At 35.9% G+C, this 27,502-nt stretch overlaps 1 protein-coding gene across 26 annotated transcripts in view; it reads right to left on the bottom strand.

Annotated features, from left to right (window-relative positions):
• Window positions 1-27,502, bottom strand: part of CDH18 (cadherin 18) — a 548,209-nt gene that overhangs the window by 180,110 nt on the left and 340,597 nt on the right. For 9 of the 26 annotated variants that reach the window (XM_080580180.1, XM_080580200.1, XM_080580189.1 and 6 more), the window contains 2 exons: window positions 24,115-24,191; window positions 3,139-3,619 (listed from right to left, as the gene is read on the bottom strand). In XM_080580180.1, the coding sequence (XP_080436306.1) occupies window positions 3,139-3,366 (228 nt within the window). In that variant the 5' untranslated portion in view covers window positions 3,367-3,619; window positions 24,115-24,191. Of the gene's footprint in view, window positions 1-3,138; window positions 3,620-7,140; window positions 7,204-24,114; window positions 24,192-27,502 lie in introns of those variants that run through there. The other 17 variants (XM_080580181.1, XM_080580201.1, XM_080580197.1 and 14 more) reach the window with 6 other exon arrangements.

Raw genomic sequence — 27,502 nt, forward strand, 5'->3', positions numbered from 1 at the left:
TCAGCTTCTCCATTGCGCGCACACACACACACACACACAGCTGAGCATTTGTCTGAATACAGTTAGACACTACAGTGATATTCAGGAAGTTTTCAAGAACACCTCCTGAGATAATTCATAATTTTTGAAAAAGAAGTCACTATGGTCTTAAGTTCTACAAAAATACTCTTTTCAATACCAACCTGTTTCTGGAGTTCTCTTTTCAGGGAAACGTACCATGAAACATTGAAGACTGATCCCAAGTTCAACAACAGAGAACAAGTTAAATAATCCCAGTACCCCAGAAAATACTCTAACAACTACAAAAGGTTTGTTTCTCATTTTTACCACAACCTCATTTTTCCAAGATCTGTGCTCTGCCATGTTCCTATAAGTTACCAATACAGATTAATTTTACACAGATTTCCAGTCTCCAAATGGAAATTTTTAACAAAGAAGTTAATGACTGAAGAATAGAGATATGTTTGATCTTAAAATATAATGACGACTTGTTGTCCTAACTCTTGCTTTATAACAGATGATCGAAGTAAATTAATCTATCTTCTTGACAGTCATTTCATGATAAGAATGAGAAACCTTACCATTTTCATTGCAGGCCTATCCTATTCTTGTCCTCAGTGTGCATTTCCATGACAATGACTGTAATCATTATAACAGCATTGTACATAACGACTCTGCTTTCTGTGATGTTACTCCCAAATTGGGTGTGAAAAATGTGAAAAGACAGATATCAAATGGCCAAACTCTCACCAGTGAAGCAGAGTAGCCTACAAAATTAATAATTGACAGAACTGATAGGGTGCTGCTGCTGAACAGAAGCCTGGAATTAAAGGGCGATGCTCACATCCCCTTCTTTCATAGTGTGAGGGGATTTGCATGAAAACTTCTTGCCAAATTAGTCAGGTCTAATGAGGCCTTGTGAGGTGTGTATAATTAAATGTAACATCAATAAAACATCAATTTTTCAAAATGAAAAGCAACTCATGCACAATGACCACTACTGAAATTTTGTTAATTACTAATATTGTCAGTCTCACCCAGTTGTTCCTTTTTTCTGAATTAAAAATAAATGCATGAGCAAAATGATAGAACTGTGCTGTAAATCAGAACCATCACAACACCATTTACCAAATATAAAACAGAGTCCTCTTCTAAGTCCTACAAAGCTTCTGGAAGATGAACTTACAAGTGTTGTGAAGTGCTCAGAGTAGAAAATGAAGAACCCCACAGGGAATTTTTACAGGAAAAGGTGGGGGGGGAAGGGTGAGTATTGGTAAGTACAGAGGAAGAAGTATCCTCTGACAAGGCATGTGGTCACATTCTGACCACAAAGGATTAAAAGAAATCCTATTCATTGATCTCCGTAAATGTAGCATTAATTTAGAGGTCTGAGGATGAAAGAAAATATATAACATTCTCATAGGAACATAAATTGGAAGAAGCCATCCTTTTGCATACTGTATCCAGGTCTCTAGTCTTACATGCAATCATGATTGTAACTGCTTTCATAAAAACAAGCATGATTTACTTTGAAAGCTGCTTAGAATCATATTTGCCTTTTTTAAGGTATGACAGCAAAGCCTATAATTGATCTGATGACCAGATCTTCCTCTTCCTCTGTCACTTACACCTGACAAATCAATAGTGTATAACAAAAATTCATGATATTATTCTGTATGAGCCTTATTACACTGTGGTCCCGAGGTTTACTCTGTATCTCCATTTAACAGTCTTCTTCATGGCATCTATCTCTTTCCAGATAATGTTTTGATTCTCCTACATAGCTCTGTATCAGTAACAGGTTTATAGAATATTTTTTCTATTCCAAGATCATACATGAAAATATTAATCAGTCTAAGATAAGTCTAGAGCAATATGCCCTCATCACCTCACCTATTTTAAAAGCTTGTCTATTAATGCAACCCATTATCTTGATTTATAAAATTCCCTCCCCAGCCTAAATTTTCTACACAAATCCTACCAATGTTCAGCACGCCAAGTACTTGGTATTTTACTAAGGTTGGCCTAACAAAATAGTTGTGTGGGTTTTTTTGTTGTTTGTTTTTATCTTTGTGTTAACAGTATCTTAAACAAAAATGCTCCAGTTGCTATTTTTAGTTCAAATGATGTTGTTCATATTTGAAAGCCCTTGCTACCAGGTATCTGTGATTTCAGGAGCTACTAGTTTCCTTGGATATTTTGCATATTCTAAGAAATGATTTTCAAGATTCCCATCTTGCATGCAAACTGAAGGCAAAATGAATAAGTTCCTTTTCCATGCTTTATCCCTATTAATCATATTTCCTCACCCCTCTTATTCAACCTCTTTCTCCAATTTCATTGATGATAATAAGAAATTTTGTGCTGAAAGACAGCATGCAGGGGGAGAAAAGCTTCATCTGTCCTATGTCTTGCAATAAACCTATACATACACTTTCTGTTATTTTAATGCAAATTTAAAACACAAATTATGTAGATAACATTACACTTGATAAACTAGAATTCAGTTGGCCAGCTTACAACTGCATCAGGATGAACCTTACACCTGACACTCGCTCACTCACTATGTAATTCAAAATATAAATGCAGGGCCTGCTGGTCCTACAGACTCCTGATGAATTGTAACAAGTAGTATATACCTCCTGCCTCTCATTATATTAAAGGCACAGAGAGATTTCCTTTTGGAAGAGCACTTTTCCACCCTGCCCTTTATGTGGAATGAATATATTGTTGAACCTAGACTGTATTTATTATATTCCCTGAAGTAGAACTGAATCTTACTCTGAAATAGTCTGGAAAAGCCTTTACGGCTTACATATTTAAGCATTATGTATTTGAGGTTCTACAGAATCTGATATGAGCACCAACTGAACATGGAGTGAATGCAGCTGAACTCAGAAGAAACACTGTTATCATACTTTAATATCTTCATCCTGTTTACTTTTATTAATATTTCTGCTTATAATAAGCAGAGAAAGTATACATAGGGAACAGGCAAGCTCACTGTGCATATATAAAGCAATCTGAGTGGTGTTAACCTTAAAAAGGAGGTGACATATAAGGAGATACTTGGTTTTCCTCTATCTGTGCCACATTTCAGGGGATGGAAAAATAAAAACAAAAAGGCAATGACCTTACCTTTCCTACATACTGAGGATCTGGTCCCATGTGTTCTTCTAAAACAAAGAACTGATTCCATACCCATCCACGCTTGGGACGATGATGCACTTCTGTTTCACCTTCTGTGTGTTTGGTTTGATTTCTAGTCACCTTGATGGAGCCATGGTGAGCAGCTCCATAACACCTCTGCACAAAACAGAGACAAAATAGGACTGGGCAGATACAAGATGTACTTGCAATTCTCATTGTAGGATAAAGTTCCTGGTCAAAGTTTTCTTTCTCTTGTCTTTTTCAGCTGTAATCCTTTAATAAGTTCCCGAGATGGAAGGTGAAGCCTCGTTCAGCAATACAGTCCAAAATGGGTTTTTCTGCTTGTGCATGGTTTAGCTGCCCATTGGGGTAAGCTCAAACTATATTTACATTATGAAAAGCTGACTGGAAAAATTGATATTTCTTCTGGGGTCTTCACAACAGAGCTCCACAGCCGACCATTTTCTATCTAATAGGGAAAGAAAAGAAAGCCACTTACTCATCACTAAAACCAGCAATTTTCAGCTTTTTGACCTTAGATTATATTCACAGCTGTACTAGCCAGTCTCTCAAAGACTCTCACTTTAACTAAAATTTCTTTTCATCCCTTTCTGTAAAAATGTTTTCTGATTTTTTTTATTAAAGTACCTTAAGAATTAGTATGGCTCTTCCAAGCTATGGATAACATAGCTTAGTAAAAACTGGATGATCCAGGATAGTTCTATTGGTTCTTAACTACAACTCATTGATCTGGTTTTGCAGTAAAATAAAATCACTACTACAGTGTCATTAGACATATAGCAATTGGTAGTTCATTTCAGATGAGTTCTTGATCTTGCATATACTGCACAGAGATCCAGCATGGTGAAAAATACCAAGGCTATGACGGCTTTCAAAGAAAAGTGTCCAAAATAGGCTTTGAGGATTCTGAGTCAGTAGGAGAGCAGGGACATAATGTGCATTTTCACCCCCCTGTTCTTTACTTAAACTCCAACCAATATCATACTAGAATTTCTCAAAGTTATTCTATATTGACAGAAAATTTAGATACTGATGTTTAGATGATTTATATTATTTTTATAAAAAAACATCTACGTTCCCAGTGACAATATTTTCTCAACTTCAAAAGGAAAACATGACTTTTTTTATGCTACAATAGTAACATAGAAAATGTACATGGAAGTTGATGTAGCATAAAATAGTTTTTTAACCTCAGAGAAATAGTTATCCTTAGGAAGTGTTTTGATCACATATCTGAATATATCAAGTATCGATCAATTAGGAGACTCTAAACATGCAAATAAATATAAAAAAAATAGAATTGCCCTCTACCATTGGTTTTGTTTAGGTACCATAAAGCCATTACAAATTAGTGAACAGAAACACAATAAATTCATGAACAGAAACACGAAGAAGTAAGAAAGTTTCTCATCAGAATAATAGAAGAGTAGTTCAAGAGTGTGTTGTACATCAGAAATACCCATTAAGGACATACTTTCTACTGCTGTTACCCAGTTTAGGACAGTGTGTTATGCTGAAGTAAAGGAATACCACCAGCCTTCTGTGTCCAGGGAGGAATTTAAAAAGAAACTCCATATGGTATTTTCCACTGAAGAATGGAATTTTTTTTAGCTTTACATTTTACTCTACTTTCTATTTTCTATATCAAAGTAATCTCCCCTCAAACTCTACAAAACCACTGATCTCTTAGAAGTCTCACATCCCATCTCTGAACAGATTCATACAACCCAATGCATTACTACCTTCTTTAAGTACAAATGTGATGCAATAGGAATTTTTCAGAGCTAGTTCTAAGTCATACCAGGGAGAGAAACCAGACATTCTGAGCCACATTTGTTTCTAACCATATCTTCTTCCTTGGTTTCCTTGCCTTTCTGCATTCCCTCCTTATTCTTGCTAGAAACCAGTTTTGCCTTGAGGCATACAATTTCCCCCTAAAGATTCCTATATTTACAGATGAGCTACTTAAATAGATAAGTCATTCTTATATTTCAGAGGTACATTAAAAATAAGCAGTACCTTACAAAATGGTAAGGCTGCAATTTTATCCATTCCAGTATTATTTTTCTTCCCTTTGTTTCCATCTTGGGAAGTGTCTGGGAGCAGTTCATAAGAATATAAGCAGTGCATAATAAGTTAAAAAATTGTATATAAGGTGCATTGAGATTCCTTAGAATGGCACATTTAAAATTTATTTGAAATCATTACTACTGAACTTTCCTTTATAAAAATTGTGGGGATGGTGGTGTTGGAAAACTCATATCTTATAAAAGAGTAAATATAAACAAATGCATTAGGTATCCACAAATCAAGATTTACTATACAGAACTTTGTTTCTCACCTCTCTCAGAAGTCATCCACAGAGCAAATTCAAAAATACCATGATGGATTCTGTAAACCCTGTTATTTACACAGCCTGGCTCATGTATGAATTAGAACATATAAAAGAAATACAAAGGGCTTCTTCATCTCAGAAGTGTCTGCTCTTCTTAGGATTAACATAAAGTAGAAGAAATTGAATTTACATTGTGCCAGAACCACTATGTAATTCATTTCAGTTCAAAGATTACCTGTTACACAACCCAACCCATTTTATTTTTTATTATTATTAATGCATATTTTCTAAATAAATTAAAAAGAGAGAGATGACAATGAAGTCTACTTCCTGTTATAATCATGCTTAGAAATCCAGGGTTCAACAATACTGAATTGTGTGTGAAGCCCGGAGAACAGTTTCCACATGACAAGCTTGACAATTAAAAAAGGAAGGATATTTAGTGAAGATACTTTGAAGTGTTTTCGCTCTTATAATCTTATTTTAAAACCAAATCCTAATTAATGCTCAGTATAAAGGTGCTCATTCTTAGTTACTCAGCACACGTTTTCAAAAGGTCTACTAGAAACATTCATTTTTTAAAAATCCTGGCCCCCACAAAAAATAACAAAAGAAAAATCTCTTCCATGAAGACAACAAAGTTTGTCTACAGGGAGTAAGTACATATGGAAAGACCTGGAATGGTTAACAAAGAGACAGGAAAGCAAAGAACAGACAAACCTGAACTGTGAGCAACTGAAGTAGGACTGAACTTTCTGAAATGCCTTTAATTCTTGCCTTACGCTAATATACTGAGATGTTGACTGCTCAGTGCTCTCATCTGCAGCTTCAAATGAAGTGTCCTGTTTTATGGGTTTTGTTATAATGATGTAGGCAGCTGCAGAGCAGACTTGTGTTATTGCTGTCTCCTGGGAGCCCTCATGAAAATGAGTTGTGTATCTCAAGAGACTGTCAGAGTAAGTTAAAATTAAAATAAATAATTAAATAAGATGAGGTGGGAAAGTCCTACCAGTAATGCTGAAAATCATTACAGCAGAGTAGTTACTGCTTAGCGTGGCAGCAAGCCTCTATAATGAACTCCCAGGAAACCAGTATAAGCACAGCGATGCAAAATGCACCACCGCAAGAGAGGCATCATTAACAGCGGAGACTTGTCCTGAATCTCAGTGTCTCTCATCTCCCATAACAAAATTGACCACATATTTGAGTTCATATGAATGATTCATTTTTGCAGATGCACATTCGACACAGCTGCACACTTTTTTTTTTTTTTAAATCCCTCAGGAACCCTTTTCAGTCCCATTGTGATGGAGCTACAGTTAGTTATGGAACTTGCAATAAATTGCATTTCTCATTTGCTTTCTGAATTTCAGTTCTGCACACCGCCCTCTAGACTTCTACCCTATCAGAAAATTCTGATGTTATCAAAATCTGACCAACTTCAATGTCATTACTTAGGTATGAATAATCAGACAGGAAATTATTTCCTTCTTTCTGCACTTCCTGTGCTTAGTCTATTGCCAGTGTTACATCCTTCAGCACTGCAGAAATAACATTGTATTGACCTGGAGACCAAAGACAGAATAATGGGCTAGTATCAGAATGAAAAATTAGGATATTATTTTTTGTTTTACCCTTATGAAGCAGAGGTTGATGGTCAACAGAATGTATACAATATTTCCGTGGAACTCTGGCAACTGGCAGGAGAGAAAAAAAAAAAAAAGGCAAGAAATTTGTAGGTAGATGAATGGAAATGGTTCATGTAGCCCATCTATAGTTGATCTCTGCTGTCTTTCCCCAAGCTCTGGGACTTTGCATGAGAAGATGAAGCACAAAATCTTTCTTAGGCTATGTGATACAGAGACTATATATAATCATCAGTGTTTTCTAAGGAACAATGCCTTCTGCACGTGCTAGTCTGACAGAACTAGTGTCCAAACTGTTTTGGAGAGCATTTAAGAACTGTATTACATTTTGTTATCTTGTCCCTTTGTTGTATTTATGTTGTAGTTATGTATATGAGCATAAAACCCAGAAAAAAAAATGTAATGAAATGTTCTTAAAGTAGTTTAATAGCAATTTCAGTAACTACATATGTTTAGACATAGTAGCTCTATATTGTCACTTCTTTTAGAAATGGGAAGCTGAACTACTTTTTCACTGTGATAGCATACAGACGTTCTCTTTTATCTGTGAGATAACTGCATGAGATATTGAACTCCCAAATAATTGTTGAATTTATGTGCAAAGATATATTGGTTCTGAAAGCTAATCTTTATCAGCCTGAAACTGTATCAGTTTCATGAAGAACCAGGGAGAAACTCATCTCTTTAGGCCAACAACACCAGCTCATGGGTGTGCAGTGTCAAAGTTGCGATTTCTTGTAACTTTTTCACACTTACACACAGTCTTTTGGTAAAGACCACTTCTAACAATCAAAACACAAGGAGTGCTAAGCTATAACTGAGAAGTGCTAAGCCAAAAACTGCTAAGCTATAACTAACTTTATTTCATTTAATAAATTATTTTACATAAAATCCGTTTTGCAAAATAAATAGAAATAGACACAAAAAAAGCTTCCATGGAATACAAATATTTTTTTCTTTCCCATAAGGAAACAGAAATCCTGTTGTGGGGCTAAAGGTGGGGAAAAAAATAAGTGAGAAAATAAAAAAGGGATCCAAGAAAGACAAGCAATCGGGTATTATAAAAAGATAAGTAACAGAAGAAATTTAAGAGTAAGATAAAACAAAGCCACTGGAAATTTCACTTAGAAAAATAAATCAAGATAAAGAAGCAAATTGGAAAGTTCAAGTGGAAACAGCTGCAACTGTGAAAGCTATGTGAAGCTATCAGAGATGATTTTTCTCTCAGACCTGAAACTGTGTATAAAAAAGAAAACAAGCAGTACGATTCCCGTGGAATGTAAGAAATCCAGTTTGTACAGTTTAACAGAAAGTCAGGAAAACATTAACTGAAAATACAAATCACAAAACAAAATACAACACCAAATACATGGATCTGTGAATTGGTACGCCAAGATTGTCAAGAGAGTGCAAAACCCAGTATTTATTTCCCTATGTTTTTTTTTACTTTCCATACCAGAAAAGCTTTTTAACTTCCACATTCTCCTGCACACCTCAGAAACCAAGTCAATTGATGAGACATTTGTTTCAGAAAATAAAAAGGCAATATAAAGCAATATAACAATATAAAATAATATAACAATATAAGGACAACTGCATAACCTTAATGATTGCAGGTTGTTATGTGGTATGAGTAATAAACTGTGAGATTCTTAGGTTCAATTTAAAACCAGAGAAACACATTATGCAAAATTAATTATTTAGATAAGTACAACACTCTTGCTGACGGTGCCCAAATAAAAGCCGAGGAAAGGAAAAGAAATACCCTTCTTTTTTGTTTCTTCTCCCTCCTTACCTCCTACCCCTCAAAAAAAAAGGAACAGTCATACTAAAAGCTGTAAAACAAAACAATAACAAAAACAACAGCTGTATCCTAGGATATTATTAAGCAAAGGGAAATTACATATTTTGAGACATTCTAAAATAGGAAAAGCAATACTCCAGACAAGAGTCCTTCTTTTGGCCTGGTCCTCTGGAAAGTAAATCATTATACTACATAACACAAAAATAATTTGACAGCACAGATATGGGTTACAACATGCCCTAATGTTGTGATTAGATGTCCAAAATCATACACTGCCCAGGAATTAATAAATTACTCTTCCCACTTGATTTTTTAAAGTTAACAGTAGTTTTATTTTGTTTCAGAGTTAGCATTAAAATATTTTAAATTCATCAAATTATCTCAGATGGTAATGTGTGATGATTTTTTAAATAGTATTCTGACTGACTCCATCAAACAATGATGATTCCATCAAACAATGACTGATTCCATCAAACAATTCCTACGTATGAGACTCCATTCTTCCTGCTGGATCAGACACCCCCAGAGACAATGTCAGAAGCCTCAATCAAATTTCCAGTTTATATCACAGATTTCTTCTACATGCTCATAATCCAGGCTACTTTTTAAATCTAAGAATGTCTATTTTTCTCTCTCCAGTTCTTCCTCCATTCAAGGTAGGTATTATTCCCCAATATTCCTTTTACCTTCCTTTTACTACCTACTTCATTAGGCTTATTACTAGATTCTTATTAAAATTTCTTGATTTACTGGCTCTGCAAAATTTCGGTAGCTTCTAAATCAAGGGAATCAATATACTATTAATATTCCATAAAAATCACAAAAAAAAATAAAGCTTAGCCATCTCTTTGGGCTTACAGCTGCCAAATATGATCTTAGATTTGAAATAATTTAGATTTCAGAGGCCTAACTGAAACAACTTGTGGTTTTGTTCTTATTTCCATTATATGTTTGATTTTAGACAGTTCATACCTAGGACTTCAACGCAGTACAAGTATGGACTCATCTTTATTTCTAGCACAACAGATTGGTCTGATATTTTCCTTTGTAAATGTACTTTACCATACTAATTATATCTTGAGACTGAAAAGGAAAATGATACAGGCCAGAGAAAACTTCTCATCCAGCATTAACACACTGACATTTCCAGCTTTCCTTTACAGTTCTGACTGTTTTGTGAAGATGAAATAAAGAAATTCAAAACATTGATTTAAAATTCTGGCTGCAGCCCTAACTATTAGCCATCACTGTTTCAAATGGAGTTTTAAATTAAAGATTGTCTTCATTTTTCCTTAGTTTTCACTGCCAGTTTTAAATTAGTTCAGAGTACATACTCCCTGTTAGCTTAGGCCTTAATAAAGTTACCTCACTGGCTAGAACAGGTGGCATCATTTTAACTATCTGGGTCATAAAGCAGAATAGGCATAGTATGAATAAAAGCTTTTGTGATTATTCATAGAAATCGCCACACATTCCTTACAGAAAGAAGTATGTGAACCGGAATTCCGATTTTGTTATGCAAAAAGTTGGAAGAAAAGCCTAACAGTGATTAGAACAGAAATGCTGAGCTAGCACAAGCAGCTCTGTGCAGAGCTACTTCCTGCTAACACCTCTGTTAAACTACATTAATCACGTTATACATAGATGGGCTTCCCAAGGGGACAAAACCCCACTCATGCTACCTAACAACAGCATGAGGATGAATCGAGAACATGGAAAGCAGAAACAGTCTTAGATGTACAGTCAAAAGAGCTATTAAAAAGGTTTTAATGTTGCTTATGGCAATAGAAATTCCTGAATAATAACTGAGATGACACTTTTTTTAATAAACATAAATTCAAGACTGTCTTATACCAAGGCATTTGTTGTGGTTTAACCCGGCTGGCAGTTAAACACCACACAGCCGTTTGCTCACACTGCCCGCTTCCTCTCTGGGATGGGGGAGAGAAACGGGAAAGTGAAGCCTGTGAGTTGAGATAAAGACAGTTTATTAAGACAGGAAAATAATAACAACAATAATAATAATAGTATTAATAATAATGTGTACGAAACAAGTGATGCACAATGCAATTGCTCACCACCCGCTGACCAATGCCCAGCCTATCCCCGAGCAGCCGGCCCCCCCACCCCGGCCAGCCACCCCTATATATTGTTTAGCATGACGTCAGATGGTATGGAATACCCCTTTGGGTCAGCTGTCCTGGGTCTGTCCCCTCCCAGCTCCTCCTGCACCCCCAGCCTGCTCGCTGGCAGGACAGAGCGAGAAGCCGAAAAGTCCTTGGCCTGGTGTAAGCACTGCTCTGCAACAATTAAAACATCAGCATGTTATCAGCACTCTTCTCATCCTAATCCAAAACATAGCACCCTACCAGCTACTAGGAGGAAAATTAACTCTGTCCTAACTGAAACCACAACAGCATTAAAGTAGCATCTTTAGTTCCAGTTTTATAGACAGCAATACATACTTATGATCAAAATACTCTTCTCATCGTGTGTGTAGCTAAACACCAAATACAAGCTTCAATTAATTCCTGAATGGATAGCACCAACTGAGGCACTGATTATGAAGAGTAAAACTCCGGCATATCATAGCTGGGCAACTAATCCAGTCCCATTATATGGCAAAGGAGATGGCTTCCACATGGCCCCAAAAAAGGATTCTAGGTACCATAAGGCCCAATGTGATACATACACACAAAAATGCTTTTTGAAGAGGAACTGTTTCTCTTTTAACAAGAGAGCAAGAACAAGAAACACTACACAAACAAACAAAAGGGTTTAGTGTATAGCCCTTTCATTTTTACTCTGCTGCAATCAAAATTCTTTTTTACTTATAAACCACCCAAAAATCCATAACAGCACAAGAAATCCATTAGAACCAACATGGAATTCAAGTTTTATTATCATAACAGGATTTTTTAAAGTGTGTCCAATTGACAATTTGATTAGATGATGCACAAGATGAGCTGTGATCTCTATGCTGCCTTTAACAGTGAATGGCTACAGTGAGTGGTAGCTGTAGAGATGATTTAAAAGATTCATTCATTTTTGAAAATACACTGAAAAGGGTTAGTAAAAGGCATTTTATATGACTGGGTACAGGAAAGCATTATACACCACAAACCAATGGATTTGTTACCCTGTTGAGCAAATGCCTTGTATGAAAGAGAGTACAAATGGGTAGAGAAACATATCATCTTTCCTGAACAAAGGAATATATGCAAAGTTTGCAAACAAAACAGGAATAGAACTTAGCTTGCAAACAGTATTGCATATAGACAGGCAATTATTAACTATGATGAATAGTTAGTGGAAATTTGACATTAAAACATGATTGAGAGATTCAAAGCCTGTCCTCAGTTGGCATACAAAACTTTATATATATATATATATATATAAAATAAGCAGGCACATAGCAACTTCAAGATAACAGTGCTCTGCCACAATCAACAACTGTAGAAATTTTGTTTCCAACTACATACAGAGAGCAAAACCACAACACAGTAACAACACAATTAGTCAGATAAAACCCAGCCAGTGTTTCTATAAGCTATAATTGCAGATAAAGTCATGCTATCCATTACCTGCTGTGAAAGGAACAACTGTTAAACAAAGAAAGATAAATCATGTATCTGACTCACGCCTTTCTCTTTGCCTCAACCAGAGACAAATCCACCTACATTTATACCTAGAGTCCATGCTTCTAGCCAAAGACAATACAGATATGTAAGACAGCACAAAGATACTTTTATGTTCCCAAAGCAGCAGAGCCTTTTCTTATTTTCTGTTTCCCTTCCCAAGGAACTTGCTAAGAAAATAAAGATGTCAGTGATTTCTGGAGTCATTCCTCCCATTTATAAAGGTCAGGTCAACCAGTCAGGGAGGAAAGCACATACATGAGACTCTGATGAGCAATTACCCACAGGAAAAACTTACTACTGACTTCTTGTGCATAGTCCACAGGTACTATTTGTACTAAAAAATTATTTCTCAAAGATGAATAGCAGGAGCTCCTCCAGGAAGTATAACACCCCAAATGAATGGTAAAATAAACAAAAAAAACAAAGAAAGGGAAAGGTGGCCCAGTGTAGACATCAAAGGCTGAAGAAAGAATTGAAGACATTTACCTCCCATCCTTTGCTACTAGTTCAGCATTCTGTGCTTGAAACTCTTAAAGTCATAAATTATTCATTATATTTTTGTTATCAAAATTTTAGAGTATTTCAAATGCAATTTATTTATGTTTCTTAGATTATAAGTGATAAATAAGTTACTGGTTACTTAAACCCATATCTCAGTGTCTTAGAGAAAAATATTAAATGACCTATCGTTTTAAATAAATCTTACTGTATATGCTTGAGGTTTGAAAATATTCCTTTTCTAGTGTGTCAAGAGGGGTGACTGTTCTGTGAGAAAGCATGCCTAAAATGTGATATATTTTAATACAGAAAATAACTAAAATATATTTTTACTGGCTGATTTTTCCCTTTCTTTTGAATCAAAACATAAATTGCCACCACTGTTTCTGAAATAATCTACACGTTTTTGGTACATAACAAGACAAGAAGAAAAACAGAACTTTTGTTCCGTTTTTTTAATGTTAGCAACATTATTGAAATAATGAAGGAAAATAAAGCTGAGTCAAGGCAAATAAGCCACTTTTATTTAACAGACAAAATATTTTGTTTAAATTGAATACTTTAACATTTAGAATCATCTAACTTTCAAAGCAAAGGTCATTTTCTTTTTAAAACATTTAAATGGCATAAGTAAATCTGAGCTTTCATATAAACAGTTGTATGCAACCTTCTATAAACATTTTTGCTTTTCACAAACTGAAATATTGCAATTAAATAAATTCCTGACTGAAAATTCCCAATATGCTCTTCATTTAATGCATGCTACTTGCAAATTTTTTCCTTGGTTAGTAATCATGCTGAACTTTTATTTCCAACTGTCCATCACAGTTATGACCAACTTAGCCCATTTTTCTTATGCTGGATTCAAATGATGGAACTCTGATTCCCCCTAGGAAAACTACCAAATTCCCATTAACAAAGACAACCTTTTACTTGAAGTTCAATAGCACTCAACATCAGCTGCATTCTTTGGTTACACAAGAGAGCACCTTGTGTACTTTTGAATTTTTTACCTATATTAATCTATTTTAAGTTATAAACATTATAAGGCACAGAAGCCCACAGTAAGTATATAAAGAACCCCTGAATTACAGCAATACATAAAAGGAAGAATTTGAGTGGCTGACAAAACATTTCAGTTTTCAGAATATCCTGCTATTTTGTACAAATAATAAAGATTTTGAGAAACCAGCATTAAGAGGTCAAGCAGTGCCCAACTTTTGACAGATAACACCATCTACTTGGGCCAGTTACTGGCAAAATAATCAAAAATGCCAAGATCATCCTTCTTGTTCCCTGCAAAGAAGAAATAGTAACCTGAATTCTATTTAAAGTTTGAATTTTTGAATGTCACACAATACCAGCAAATTGCTGCTGGCTTCATTGAAAGTGCCATGAAGTCTTTACCAATTTGACAACACCCTGATATCACACGTATAATCATACAAAACTGAGGTCAGGAAGAGCCTTTGGGCATCACCTGATCCAACCTGTGGCTCAGAGCAGGGTCAGCTTCTGGGCTGGACATGCCTACTTAGCTGCAGGAAAGCTTGTGGAAAAAAGGAACGTGTACTGGCCTGGGGTTAAGCTAGCTGAACAGAAGACCAGAAACCACTGGATATGGCAAAACTAGCCAGACACATGAGATGATAACAATATAAGAAGTTACAGACAGAGCCACAAGGGATGGCTGGATCCCACAGAGAGACCTATGTGGAAGGCAGCTGAACTCCATTCAAGAAGAGTATGGGGCCCTTTTGGAGAGTAAAAGCTTGCAAGGTCCACACTGCCTAGGTAACCATCTTAGTACTGCTTTATAAAGTTGAGACTATCTACGAAACACTATCAGAAATACTGAACTTGGGTGCAATTCAAATAAATTATAATAATAATAAAGAATTATGGAAGTCAAAAAAGAACAAATAAAAGAAAATCCTCCTCAGAAGTAAAGCATTGAGGGACAAGAGAGTGGAGAGCAGCCCTGCAGAAAGGGATCTCGGGGTTCTGGTTGGTGGCAAGTTGAACATGAGCCAGCAGTGTGCCCTGGCAGCCAAAAGGGCCAGCCGTGCCCTGGGGTGCATCAGCACAGCACTACTAGCCATTTGAGGGAAAGGATTGTCCCACTCTGCCCTGGTGTCGCCTCACCTCGAGCACTTTGCACAGTTTCAGGTGAGACTGTACAAAAAGGACCTGACACTATTACAGAGCATCCAAAGGAGGGCTATAAAGATGGTGAAGGGTCTAGAGGGGAAGATGTCTGAGGAGCAGCTGAGGTCCCTTGGTTTGTTCAGCCCAGAGCAGAGCAGGCTGAGGGGAGGCCTCATGGCGGCCTGCAGCTCCCTCATGAGGGGATTGGAGGGGCAGGTGCTGAGCTCTGCTCACTGGGGACAGTGACAGGACCCGAGGGAATGGCATGGAGCTGGGACAGGGGAAGGTCAGGCTGGTTCTTAGGAAAAGGCTCTTCATCAAGAGGGTAGTGGGGCACTGGAACAGACTCCCCAGAGCAGCGGCCATGGCACCAAGCCTGCTGAAGTTCAAGAAGTGTTTAAACAATGCTCTCAGACAAAGGGTTTCATTTTTTGGTGGTTCTGAGTGGAACCAGGAGTTGGACTTGATGATCCTTTTTGGTCCCTTCCAGATCAGGGTATTATGTGATTCTATGATTCTATCAGCTGGGAAACCAACACTGTAGAAAAGGAATAATTTCAAAAGAAAGCTCTGTTAAACAGTCATCGGCAGTTCCGGGATTTCTCTTGTGCAAATATAGTAATTTACCATAAGTAAACAGGAAGAAGAGCTAAGGGGATATCCATGTACATCAAGTCTAAATTTAGAGTCTGTATTTAAAAACATGTCTTTTTACATCACACTGTAACTGAGATGTCTTTTAGTCACTGATTTCTCCCATTACACTACTTCTACTAACCATCCGATAATCACTTTCAGCCACACAGCATTGCTGCAAGTATGTTGATTTCTTCCCATCTCCCTAAAAATGTTTTCCTTTTACACGGTACAATTAGATTGTTCTCTGGCAGAACTGATCCTTTCATTATAAGCAGCTTTCTTTACTGTCTTGACAAGTACATAATGCACATTTCTTTTATTATTATTATTATCTTCCTGTCTTCTTTTCTCACTCTTCCAGCTCAGCCAGTATTAAACCATCATGTTTCTCAATTTATCACCTTATTCATTAAATGTATACATTTCCATTTCAGACTGACTTACTCATAAATATTGAATTCTACAATTGGCATGTCACAGCTTTCTCATAGATATTTATAGTAAAATAAGTTATCTGTTAAATGCAAACAATATAACTCAGCAACTCATTTTGCAAAGTATTCAAAAGTCAGAATCAATATACAAAGCAATCGCATAAATTGCAAAGGCAGCTTTGCCCTGATGGATGAAAGAAGGGGATACAGATAAAAGTGCATATGCTGAGTACATAAATAAGAAGTGTCTGCCTAAAAGGAAAATAAATAAATAAATAAATAAAAAGAACATTAGTGTAATTTGGCATTGGAACTTTCTATGTATAATTACTGTTTCAAATACAGAAATATCTTTGTTATCTACTTTTGTTATCTTGGCAAGAAAATAATCTTTAATAATCAGAAAAACACCAAATGTTTTCCAGAAGGCTGTCTCACCAGATGAGCAAATGCAAACCCACAAGTCAGATGTATTTTTTTTTCTTTGAAAGAAATTAGAGCTACATTTGTAGCAGTAAATATTTTTACTGCCACTTTGTAGTAGAAATGAACACAAGCATCAAATACTTACTTGAACTTTTCAACCTAGGGTGAAGGTTGACTAGCAGAATGGATTTTTGCTGACTGTCTTATTTTTGAAGATCTTTCTTATGTTGGATGATTCCCCAAGCCCAGATAACTAAATTTTCTATCATGGAGCATTAACAAGAAAATCCAGTCATTTGTACTTTATAAGAAACTTCTTTATAGTAGTGCAGTCAATATAGTGTAGTCATGGTAGATACTGAAAATTTCCAGAATATCCCAAGAAAACATTTTCTTAGGTTTTCTAACTTGTATTGAAAATTCAGAAAGAAATGCTGTACTAAATTTCAGGTGAAATCCAAATAGAAGAGTTAAAAGAAAAATATCTCAGCGTGAGTTTTGAAAAGATATATAGAAATGACTGAAGTACTGTACATGATTTAACTGAAGTTAAATACATTATGATAACCCTACTAATCTTAAGATAATTTTTAAAGTCGTAAGATAAATTCAGGTTTTATACAGCAGACAATTTTCATGTACTCATTTGTAATAAGCTTTAAATCTCCAAATGTGCTAAATATACTAATCCTACTGAATTGCCATAGGCTTTGTATATATAACTTCACTATATTCTTTTGAAAATTTTAGCTTCCATTCTTGTCCAACCAACTTTCCAGGAACAGATAAGCAGGTAGGTAAATTGAGATTCAATGTCAAAGTCATAACACCAACAAGTCCTCAGGAACAGAATGGTGAGGAGAAACAAGGTTAATCAGTAGAATCACATCTTAGGTTCTGATTGTGCAAACAAAAAAAGACCTACTTAACTTTAAGCCTATTAACGAAAAGCTCATTGACAGTAATGGGATTAATTTTTTGCTTAGAACTCAGCTTAAAACTGAACTTTTTAAAGATCAGGTCACTGGCATTTCAGTGGGGGACCTGGAGAACAGTTACCATAGACAAATAATGTTACATATTGAAAAGCACCAGGAAAATTTAAGAACATAACATTCTGTTTCAAAACATGTTTTTCTTCCATTAATACATGAATAATAGTCTAACAGCAAGTGAAACACTAAGCTCACTTTCATATTGTTTGTAAATAAGATACATGGCATGTAACACTAGGTTTTCTAGTGTGGGTTGAAGGTCTTCCAGAAATCACTCACAGCATGCTTAACAGTTTTAAATTTAAAACAGAAAATGTTTTATATTGGATTCTTTGCACCCAGCGCAAACCATAACTTACAGACTTTCTGTACATAACTTACATATTCAACCTATAACTTACACACTTTCTGGAGCTCAGCTTTGTTTCTGTAAGTGAGCAGGATAAGGGTTTAGCATGATCCCCTGATTTAATAATCATCTGGCATCATTAAAAGAGTCACAGTCAGGGCTGAACACCCAGAAACACTACCCTCTCATTTTAAGAAACAGTGCATTTTACAGGAAAGATCAGTGTCCCAGAAAAATCTCATTCAGTCTCATTTTGAACCTTATAGTAACATTGCTTACAACTACACTGTTTCCAAAGTACCCTGTTCAACCAAGTGGTGAAAAGGTCCCTAAATGCAACATGGAAACTCTCTATGGGTGGAGGAGAACAAGTTGTAATAAACTATATCCCACTTATGAAAGGACTCATTCAACACAGTTAGAAAAATAACATTATTTAATGAGGAATACAACAATGAAAAAATAAATTTAGAAGGATAACAGCTTACAAAATCTTCAGTGAGGCCTGGAATATCTACTATGAAAACAGTCAAAAAAAAACAAAAAAAGTATTGATTATATTATCTCTAACCAGCCAAAGTGATATTCAAGCCTTTTACCAGCTATTTTGTTGTCTTGCATTTCAGTGTTTTGTGAAAAACCCTGCAACTACTTTTTTCTTTTTTTTTTTTTACTATTTTTTTTAACTACTTTTCATAAATTTCACTGATAAGAATACATACATTTCTACATATTCTAGCATAGATCTAACATTACTAGAATAGGCTTGCACTGTTGACTAGATTACTAGCAAACCTTCAGCACCCTTCCAGAATTAAAAGAAGTGCACAGTTATCACAAGCCACCATAAGCTCCACAACAGAACAGCAGTATAAAGAAAATAATTCACCATGATAAGAGCTTAAAAACCTAATAAAAAAGTTCGTGATCTTTGTCTGATGCAGATGGAAGAGTTTTAGGGCAGCTTCAGGCCTATTTTACCTTGATAGAGATATTGTTTGTACAGCAGGCTGAAGTAACTGATCAAACATGAGACTGAAGAACATAGGCTTGCCATGAGCATCTGTAACACCCAAGCAATAACTGATGGAATAAGAGCTAGTATAGCAACGATGCTCCGTCCCACACTTCACCTTAGCCTGGAGAAACAACAGTGAAATATTTGGGGACACTCTCCAAGTCTTAGAACAAAACCTTTTGTTTTTTTTTTTTCCTAAACATCATCATGCATTTTACTGTAATTTTAAAATATGAATATTAGTTTCCTTTTTAAAGTCTGGATTGTCATGTGCAGAGATTTCTGGAATTATACATTTCTTGAGACTCAGAAGACTCTGTAAGAGACACTTATGTTAGATTTAAGCAACACTGACTTGTGTTTAGCACTTGTGTATGCCCTTTGCAGGATGGTGAAGGGCTCTTATGTGATTATTGCAATAACAAAGATTTCTGATGCAGTGAAAGGTAAACGGGCACATGAAAAGATATATATACACATACCAATGTAAGTATCCAGTAAAGAATGACACATTCGGTGCTTAATGCATAGTTAATGACAATAAATATGAAGATTCTGTAAGAAATTAACAGTTCTGAATCAAACCCGATAACTTTATAGATTAATTCTATTTTATAGTATTTTACCTAAATAACTGAGAGTAAAAACTGACACTCATCTGTTCTACTTTTCTGAAGAGTCTAATTCCCTTTTTCCCCTTTACAGAGCCTTCTAATCGTAAGGCACAAAGTTTAGAAGATAGTAAGTTACAAGTTTTAAAGTGTCATATTAGTTTTTGTAGCAAGTTACCTAATAGTTTCTAAATTTTATGAATACAGACATTCTTTGGCCCAGTTAATTAAATCAATAGAGAGGAAATACTAAAAAGGAGTTCAGAATTAGATTACACTTTAAACATTGCTTTTGGATAGCACCTGGGAAAAGGGTTTAAATGAGAATTATTCATTTAACTGTAGTTAACTCCTACAACTGTTTTCATAAGTTAATTGCATTTTCAATACGGAATCCAAGCTTTCACCTAATAAAAGGTGTGTTGCTTAGTTATTTTTGAGATCTTATCTTTCAAAAATCTAGATTTCTATTTACTATAAAAACTTACAATAAACAGTTTAATTGAATAAGGTGTACATAATAAAGAAGAGAAAAAAAGGAAAAATGTGAATAGGAACTCAAGATGTTTCTAACTTAGCTGCTTCCTCGATGCTTACATTTTCAGGAGTTCTTCAGTCTGTAAGTGGGGAATACATATAAGAGCAGTTACTTCGTGTAAACAGCAGCTCTCCAGCTCTGACAGCAAAGCACTCAGTTTGGGCTGCACAACATATCCAAGAAACTGGAAATGGATGTCCGTACTGTGCTCAGAACACTACTCTATGCTGATATGCACGTAAGCTCATTTTCTCAAAGCTCATTTAAATGTATCTGCACTATACCATTAATGTTGCTAATCAGTGACATCTTCCTCTGACAAAAAGGTCAAGAACAGACCAATGTATTATTAAATGACAGAGTTCGACCCTGTTTTTTCTGCAGGTATTGAACAAATGCCTGAGAAATCTGGCCTGCTGTGAGGATACAAGAGTTTTAATGCATGAACAAGGGCATTTGCTAGGTAAATTTCCTATTTTAAATTTCTTGGTTATTAAAGGATGGACATATACTACATATAACAGGAACTAAAGATATGTATAGATAGTAAACCACTCAAATATGCAATCTGCATATTCTACCAAAAGCAGAAACTCATTCCCTTTAGGTGTTAGATAAAAACGCGGATGCAAAGCACTGATCCATCTCAGTAATGTTAAGTCCACAACACTGTCCAGATGTACTTTCTTATAGCATACATCCTATTTGTTTTTGGTATGCCTTTTACATTTTTTGTCATACACATGAGGGAAAACTAATCCACTTCTGTCAATATGTATATTTTGCCCCCCACCAAAAAAAAAAAAAGGCTGTACAGAAAAAAAAAGTTTTTTTTTCTTCCCTCTTTTCATCCCTTACCCTTCACTAGTTTTTTTGGACTGTAATTATTCAGAATCACACAATTTTTTTATATAATTGAGTTATATACTCTTATTATAAACAAGTCATTCTTCTAAACAAAGGGAAATATCTACATTTCTGTGTTTCTATAAGCCACTTGCTACTGGATAGTAGATATCAGTCTTCTACTGATAACAAAGATTAAAAAAAACACTTCATAGGCATGGTCAGATCCAATAATTTAGAATAAGGAAGTCGTAGACTTATATAGATGCAGCTGCATCTCATCTACTATTGCTGCTTTAAAAATAGTATTATGAAAGTAACATGCACCAGAGACCACACTTTTCTCTTATTTATTTTTTACTGCACTTTCACCAGGGAGATAGGAAATGGCACTCCTGAGGAGCTGACTACATACAGTAGCATTAAAACACAGCCCAGAAGGCATCGATCCTTTGATATGCACCAAAATAAATGATGGAAAGCAAACATTTTATGAGACAGTTGTACCTCTATCTATTTCTACACACAAATACAAAATCTCATGCGTCAAAAATGTTCACACCAGAATAACATCAACCACCAACTACACACAATCACAACAGCTCTTCTTCATTTATCAGTATTTCTTAAATAAGCACACTAACAGTTGTGTACTAGTGGTGTCAATAGAGTTCCACTTTGCACAAATATACAGACCATCAGAACGACCCTTCATCTTTTTTTTTTTCCCCCTCAGTGATTTAACACACTCAGAAACCATGAACCTTCTCATAGACAATGCCCTGAATAGCCAATGTCAAGGTAATCTTGCTTTATCCTTGACAAAAGCTCACTCAAATACATTGTGGTTCTGCTCTGAAAAAATATTTTTTTTTCTGAAAATACATGAAAAAATATCCTAGAGATCCATAGCACAGGGACTCCCTCCCATTTCTTCTGTTAAAATCTTTAACAAGAGAATAATTACTGTCAAATGTGTAGAAAAATTATTAGGCAGCAACTTTTATGATCCTGCTGGACTAGACAGGATTTGTACTGGTAACCTAAGATCAGAATCTCTATTTCTGACTATAAGGTCATCAGCTACCTTATTGCCCCTAAAATTCAGCCAAAGGGTTTAGAAGTCATATCTTCTTTATCTTTCTTCCCAATATTGTATTAAAAGCTTTATTTTCACTTCTATTGTTCTTACAGCTCAATGACTAGTGTCTACAACATACCAGATTGCATAGATTTCTAATACTTCAATGCAACTATATCCACATGGCAACTTGTTTTCAGGTAACTTCTCAAGCAATACAGCTACCAGCCACAGGAGGTGGCCAACATTAATACAGTAATTCATAAAACATGTAATATTTACATGTTAAAAATTAAAAAATCTCATGGTCCATTATCAACCTACAACCCTTGCAATTTGTGTGATGTATCATTTCCCACTCTTCCTCTGTTCCTTCCTTGCCTTCTGTTACTGCAGTATTCATTATTCAGCAGTTCAAGTTAGCTTCCACCCAAAGCCCAGGGAGGTGGCAGGCAGGCAGATGTGCAGTACCTCAGAGACAAAGGTATCGATTCTAAGCTGGAGAGATGGAGGAAGGTTGTGGGTAGACAAAAGAAATGATTTCCTCCAACAGTCCAGAGTTATTGAAATATGCAGTCCACTTCCTCTGGTTTTCGTCTTTCTCTGGTTATTGTGCTGAACTGGCTACCCAAGGATATGAATAAGCATTAGACATGGTGTCTCAAAGGAGAGAGGAAGACAGCTGGGAGGCGTGCATCTGGTAGCAATGAGCAAGCAGACTGGCTTATCTCATTCCAATCTGCATCCTGGTTACAGCCTTCTCCCTCCCCCCCCCCCCCCCAAAAAAAAAAAAAAACCTACACTAAAACACAACACTTCCCAAGCCTGCTGTTTGCTCCTCTAAATGCCCCAAGATTGTGTTCAAAAAGCTGCAGAGAACATCTTGTCCCACAGTCAAGCAGATCTTACTGCATTTGCCTTGCCTGTGCTTACTTATAAACAATAAGGCATTAAAACATATTAAAGCAATGTCCATAATTCCTAAGCTAATGTAACTCCTACAACCTAATATTATAAACTTCTGCCTCAGCTGCTTTCATACTTTCAATTCTAAGAAAAAGCAAAAATTCACTCTTTAAACTAATTTACTGACGTAGCGAGGGTTTTAAAAATACCGATTTCTTGTTGCAGAGTTTAAAGATTTTTCTTATGCGATTGTGCTCAAAAACAGCTTAAGTGCTTAATACCATTGCAAATATTTCTAAACCTTCCTGAGTCAAAGCTACACACATATTAGTGTTCCAGTTTAATTGCTCACATCCAGTTTCTAAATCTACCCTGTCAGATTTGCTTTCTTATATTTGATTAGATTTGCTTTCTTATATTCCTTTCTTCTGCAGTGATATTTTCTCTTGGAGAAAAACACAAAGCAGTTAACACCTGCATTTTGAAAAAGGAATTTTAATCTGACACGATGAAAAAAAAAAAGGCATTTAAGTTAACAGATAAACACGCTGCAAATAAAGCTGATAGTCATTTAGAGTACAAAACAGAGTGGCATTTTTAGTAGCATGGAAGTGCAGCTGACAGGCATATCTTTATTCAATTAGTTCCTAGTTTCCAAGGGCAGAGTTGTATGTACACATCCAAACTGCTTCCTCTAATTTTAGTAACTTTTTATATTGAATATTTAAAACCACTTAGTATCCAAATCAATTTAACAGAATGCCACTTAAATTCTCAATTTTAGTTTTCAGTAATTTACTCTGTGCACCTCAATACTGTTTATGATGATCTCTAAATAAAGATCTTTTAGCCTTTTTAAAAAATATTTCAGTTTCAAAATAATCAGACTTACGTGTGTACAAATTGCAGAGAATGAAACAACAGCATCATTTTTATGTGCTTCTCAGTATAATAAAAGTTTCATACCAATCTATCTGTGTATCCTACTTACTTCTGCAGCTAAAATAGCAGGTAAAATAGGCACTTACTGTTCAGTGGTTACAGGGCACTTCTCCACTCCTTTTCCAAACAACTTGCCAAATCAAACCTACTGCCTCTTTAGCTGCTGGCAGACAAAAACAAACAAACAAAAAAAAAAAACCTGTCAGATTTCAAGAAACCGTGGGAGATGGTATTTTACCAAAAAAAAAAATCTCTTTCAGCTGAAGTAAAAAGCCGTACAACAGTGGTATCAACACTTAAATCTTTTCATCATAAAAGCTATTAATAATCTATGAACATGAAATCCCTTCATAAGAATACCATGGTGGGGCATACAGTTAAAATCTTTAAACAATAAAGAAAGGGAGGAAAAACAAAACAAAAACAGAAGCAATCAGATGACAAATACAGAAATAAATATTTTTAAAAAGGCAAATCCATTGCTCTTCTATTAGCTCAGTTTTCCAGCCTTTTATGACAGGGTGAGCCATTAATATTTCAACAGTGATTTAATTTTTTCTAATGCATTCTCCACTGGTCTGCTGTAGTAAAGGATTGGCTAAGGTTTGTGCCTAAGTCCATATTAGTATCAGTCTTTCCTTTTTTTCATTTGCAAGTCCAAATAGGTTTCATGCTCAGTATGAAATGAAACTTCTTTGAAGAATCTTTATATATATATATTATTATATATATATTATATATATATATATATTAGTATAAAAGCTGGAAATCTCCATTGGAGAAAATGCAGTTGAAAAAAGACATGTGTAAGAAACTTCAGTTTTCCAAAGCACATGATAGCTGCTGACTACTTAACATTCCCCAAAGGTATCAATATCAGTAAGCAATACAGTGCTAACATCAGCCATTCAACAGAACTATTAATAATTACAATTCTAGCACAAATCAAATGTGCTAGAATTATTCCTATAAAAGTAGCACAAACAAGCATCTAAAATTTACAGCAAGCCTCATTTACAAGACATGAGATAACATCTTAGAAAAATGAAGTATAAACAGTCATTTCAGATCTCGTATGTTAGAGATGTCACTGTGTTAAACTCAGTTCTTTTTCTTGAAGGATGTGAAACTCTTCATGACTGAAAAGTGAAATAAGAACCATCTGTTTTCAAAAAGTGGTCAATAAGTACTTGATTTTAAGTGCCCACCACCATTTACTATGTTCCTTCCTGTCCATTGCAGTAAGCGGTGATGGGAGAGACTACATGAGGATCCCTGCCATGCTGCATGTGCCCACTCCTTACACGTGGCTAGGAGACAGCCCCTGCACTGCATGGGTGGAAATACATTAAAATAGTTTTGAAGATTAATGTTCTCTGAATGAAAATAGCCGTTACCTCCATCTCACAAGTAGAAAAACAAGGCATGCTAAGTGTCACGGGATAAAACGTACTTGAAAGTACAGATCAGGTGAAATGAGGTCTCAAACACATCCACCCCGCTCTGCTTCTCCTGATGGGAGAAGCACAGATGAACTGCTGACGAATTTACAGCCCTGCAGCACCTTCAGGGCAGGAGACCATCAGGCAACAGCATGGGGGCTAACAACTGCTCATTGGCTTCCAACATAGAGGAAGTCAGAGAGATCAGCCCTCGGAGAGGGGTCAGAAGCCCCTGCCAACCTCCGGGCTGTAAAGCCAGGCACAAAGTGGCAGGGGGAGCCTGAGACGAAGTGTTGACCATCACTGGGATGAACGTCGTTCTGCAAGCATGAGGGTATCATCATCTACCCCCCAGCACACCCCTTGCCCCTGCTGCCTGAGGGCTTCTCCCAGCCAACACAGACATTAAAACCCATGCTAGCGGGTGGAGCGGTCCTCCTCTTGTGGATTCCACGTGGCCATCAATCCCCAGTTCCCCATGACATCAATCAACTTGCACAAGTTGACGTAAGACATAAGACAACGTAAGACATCTGTAAGAGAATGAGGAATCTTTTCTTCCAGTACCCCAATCTTAGATACCAACTTCTTTCCCAAAGGTCTTTTCTTTATTTTCACAGGAAAAAAATAAAAAATAATAAAAAAAATCTTAGCACTGTTTTTAAACTTACCAACACTAATATTGAAATTTTATCAAGAAAATCTGATTTAAACTATTTCTTAGGTTGTAATATTTTGAAATTCATATTACTTATAGTCTTGTGCTACAGGAAGCCTCCAGTTAGCACTAAAAGATCCCATAATAAAAAAGCATTCCCTTTCTTCAGAAAAAAATACTGGATTGTTTAACTTATCTCCCTTCCTCACATATTTCAATTTAGTTTCATCGTTCTGATCTGTGGAACGATATCTGCCAGCACACCTGCTGAGCTAAGCATTTCTGGGTGCGCACATCTCCTGTAGGAAGAAAACAGAAGGAATCAGGAGAGAGTGGGGAGGGAGCACAAGCCAGGACACCAGTGTGATGGCTCTGCTCCTCTGGTTCTGAGACCAACACATTAGAAATAAAATATTACCACTACAAACACCACAGAAGACAGCCAGGAAGAAAGGTCAGGGAGTAGAAAGGACAAAACACTCTTCTACCCTCTTTTTTAGAGCTCATGGAGAGATAAAGGGGAAGGAGATTGCAACCACCAACAGAAAAGCTGAAGAGACAACAAGGGCACGGCGCCAGCATGTGAGAGATGCTGTAGGGAGTCCTCTCTTCCACAGAAACATCAAGCAGTACCTGCCCCACTAGCTGCCTGTATCAAATTCTTCCCTTCCTCACTTTCCCCTCCAGATGATTTCATGTAAACTCTTAAATACACTATGCATTTACATTTTCTTATGTGAAAAGTACGGAAATATGCAAGGTGACGTAAAAGGGGTGGAGTGAGTTATAAATTAAGCTGCTAATAATTGAAACATATTTTTAAAAGACCTTAAATTTAGTTTACTTTTCCTTTGCATCTCGCAAAAACAATTGTGCCAGTGATTTTTCATCTAAGGATGCATAATAAAGGGAAATGAGTATATCTGAAAATATTTATTGAAATAATGATTTTAAATAACTTTCAGTGCATGAAAAATTATTTTTGTCCTTTCTGTATTGCAGTATAATCACCAAACAAAAGCCATAGTCATATATAAAAATCAGTGTTATAAAAACAGTAAAAAACAGTTTGTTAACAATGTTCTCATTTTATTTCTCATTGAATTATAAGTGGGATTGATGTTATAAAGACCTATTTTATTATGGGTATCCCATGGAGATTTTAGAAGAACCACAGCTGATGTATTGCTATGCAAATTTTGTAGTGAAGGTTTCTAAATCTCCTCAAACCTATAACTTGAAGCAATACAGTTACAGCAACTAAAGCAGTGGTATTACACATATGCAACAGTGTTTGGTATTTTATTGAACAAAATCTTCTTGCAGGAAAATGTTTGTCTGCAAGTATCGTTGGGGACAGTTCAGTATGACAGT

The sequence above is a fragment of the Anser brachyrhynchus genome (assembly GCF_964034855.1).
Source record: "Anser brachyrhynchus genome assembly, chromosome: 2".
Lineage (NCBI taxonomy): Eukaryota > Metazoa > Chordata > Aves > Anseriformes > Anatidae > Anser > Anser brachyrhynchus.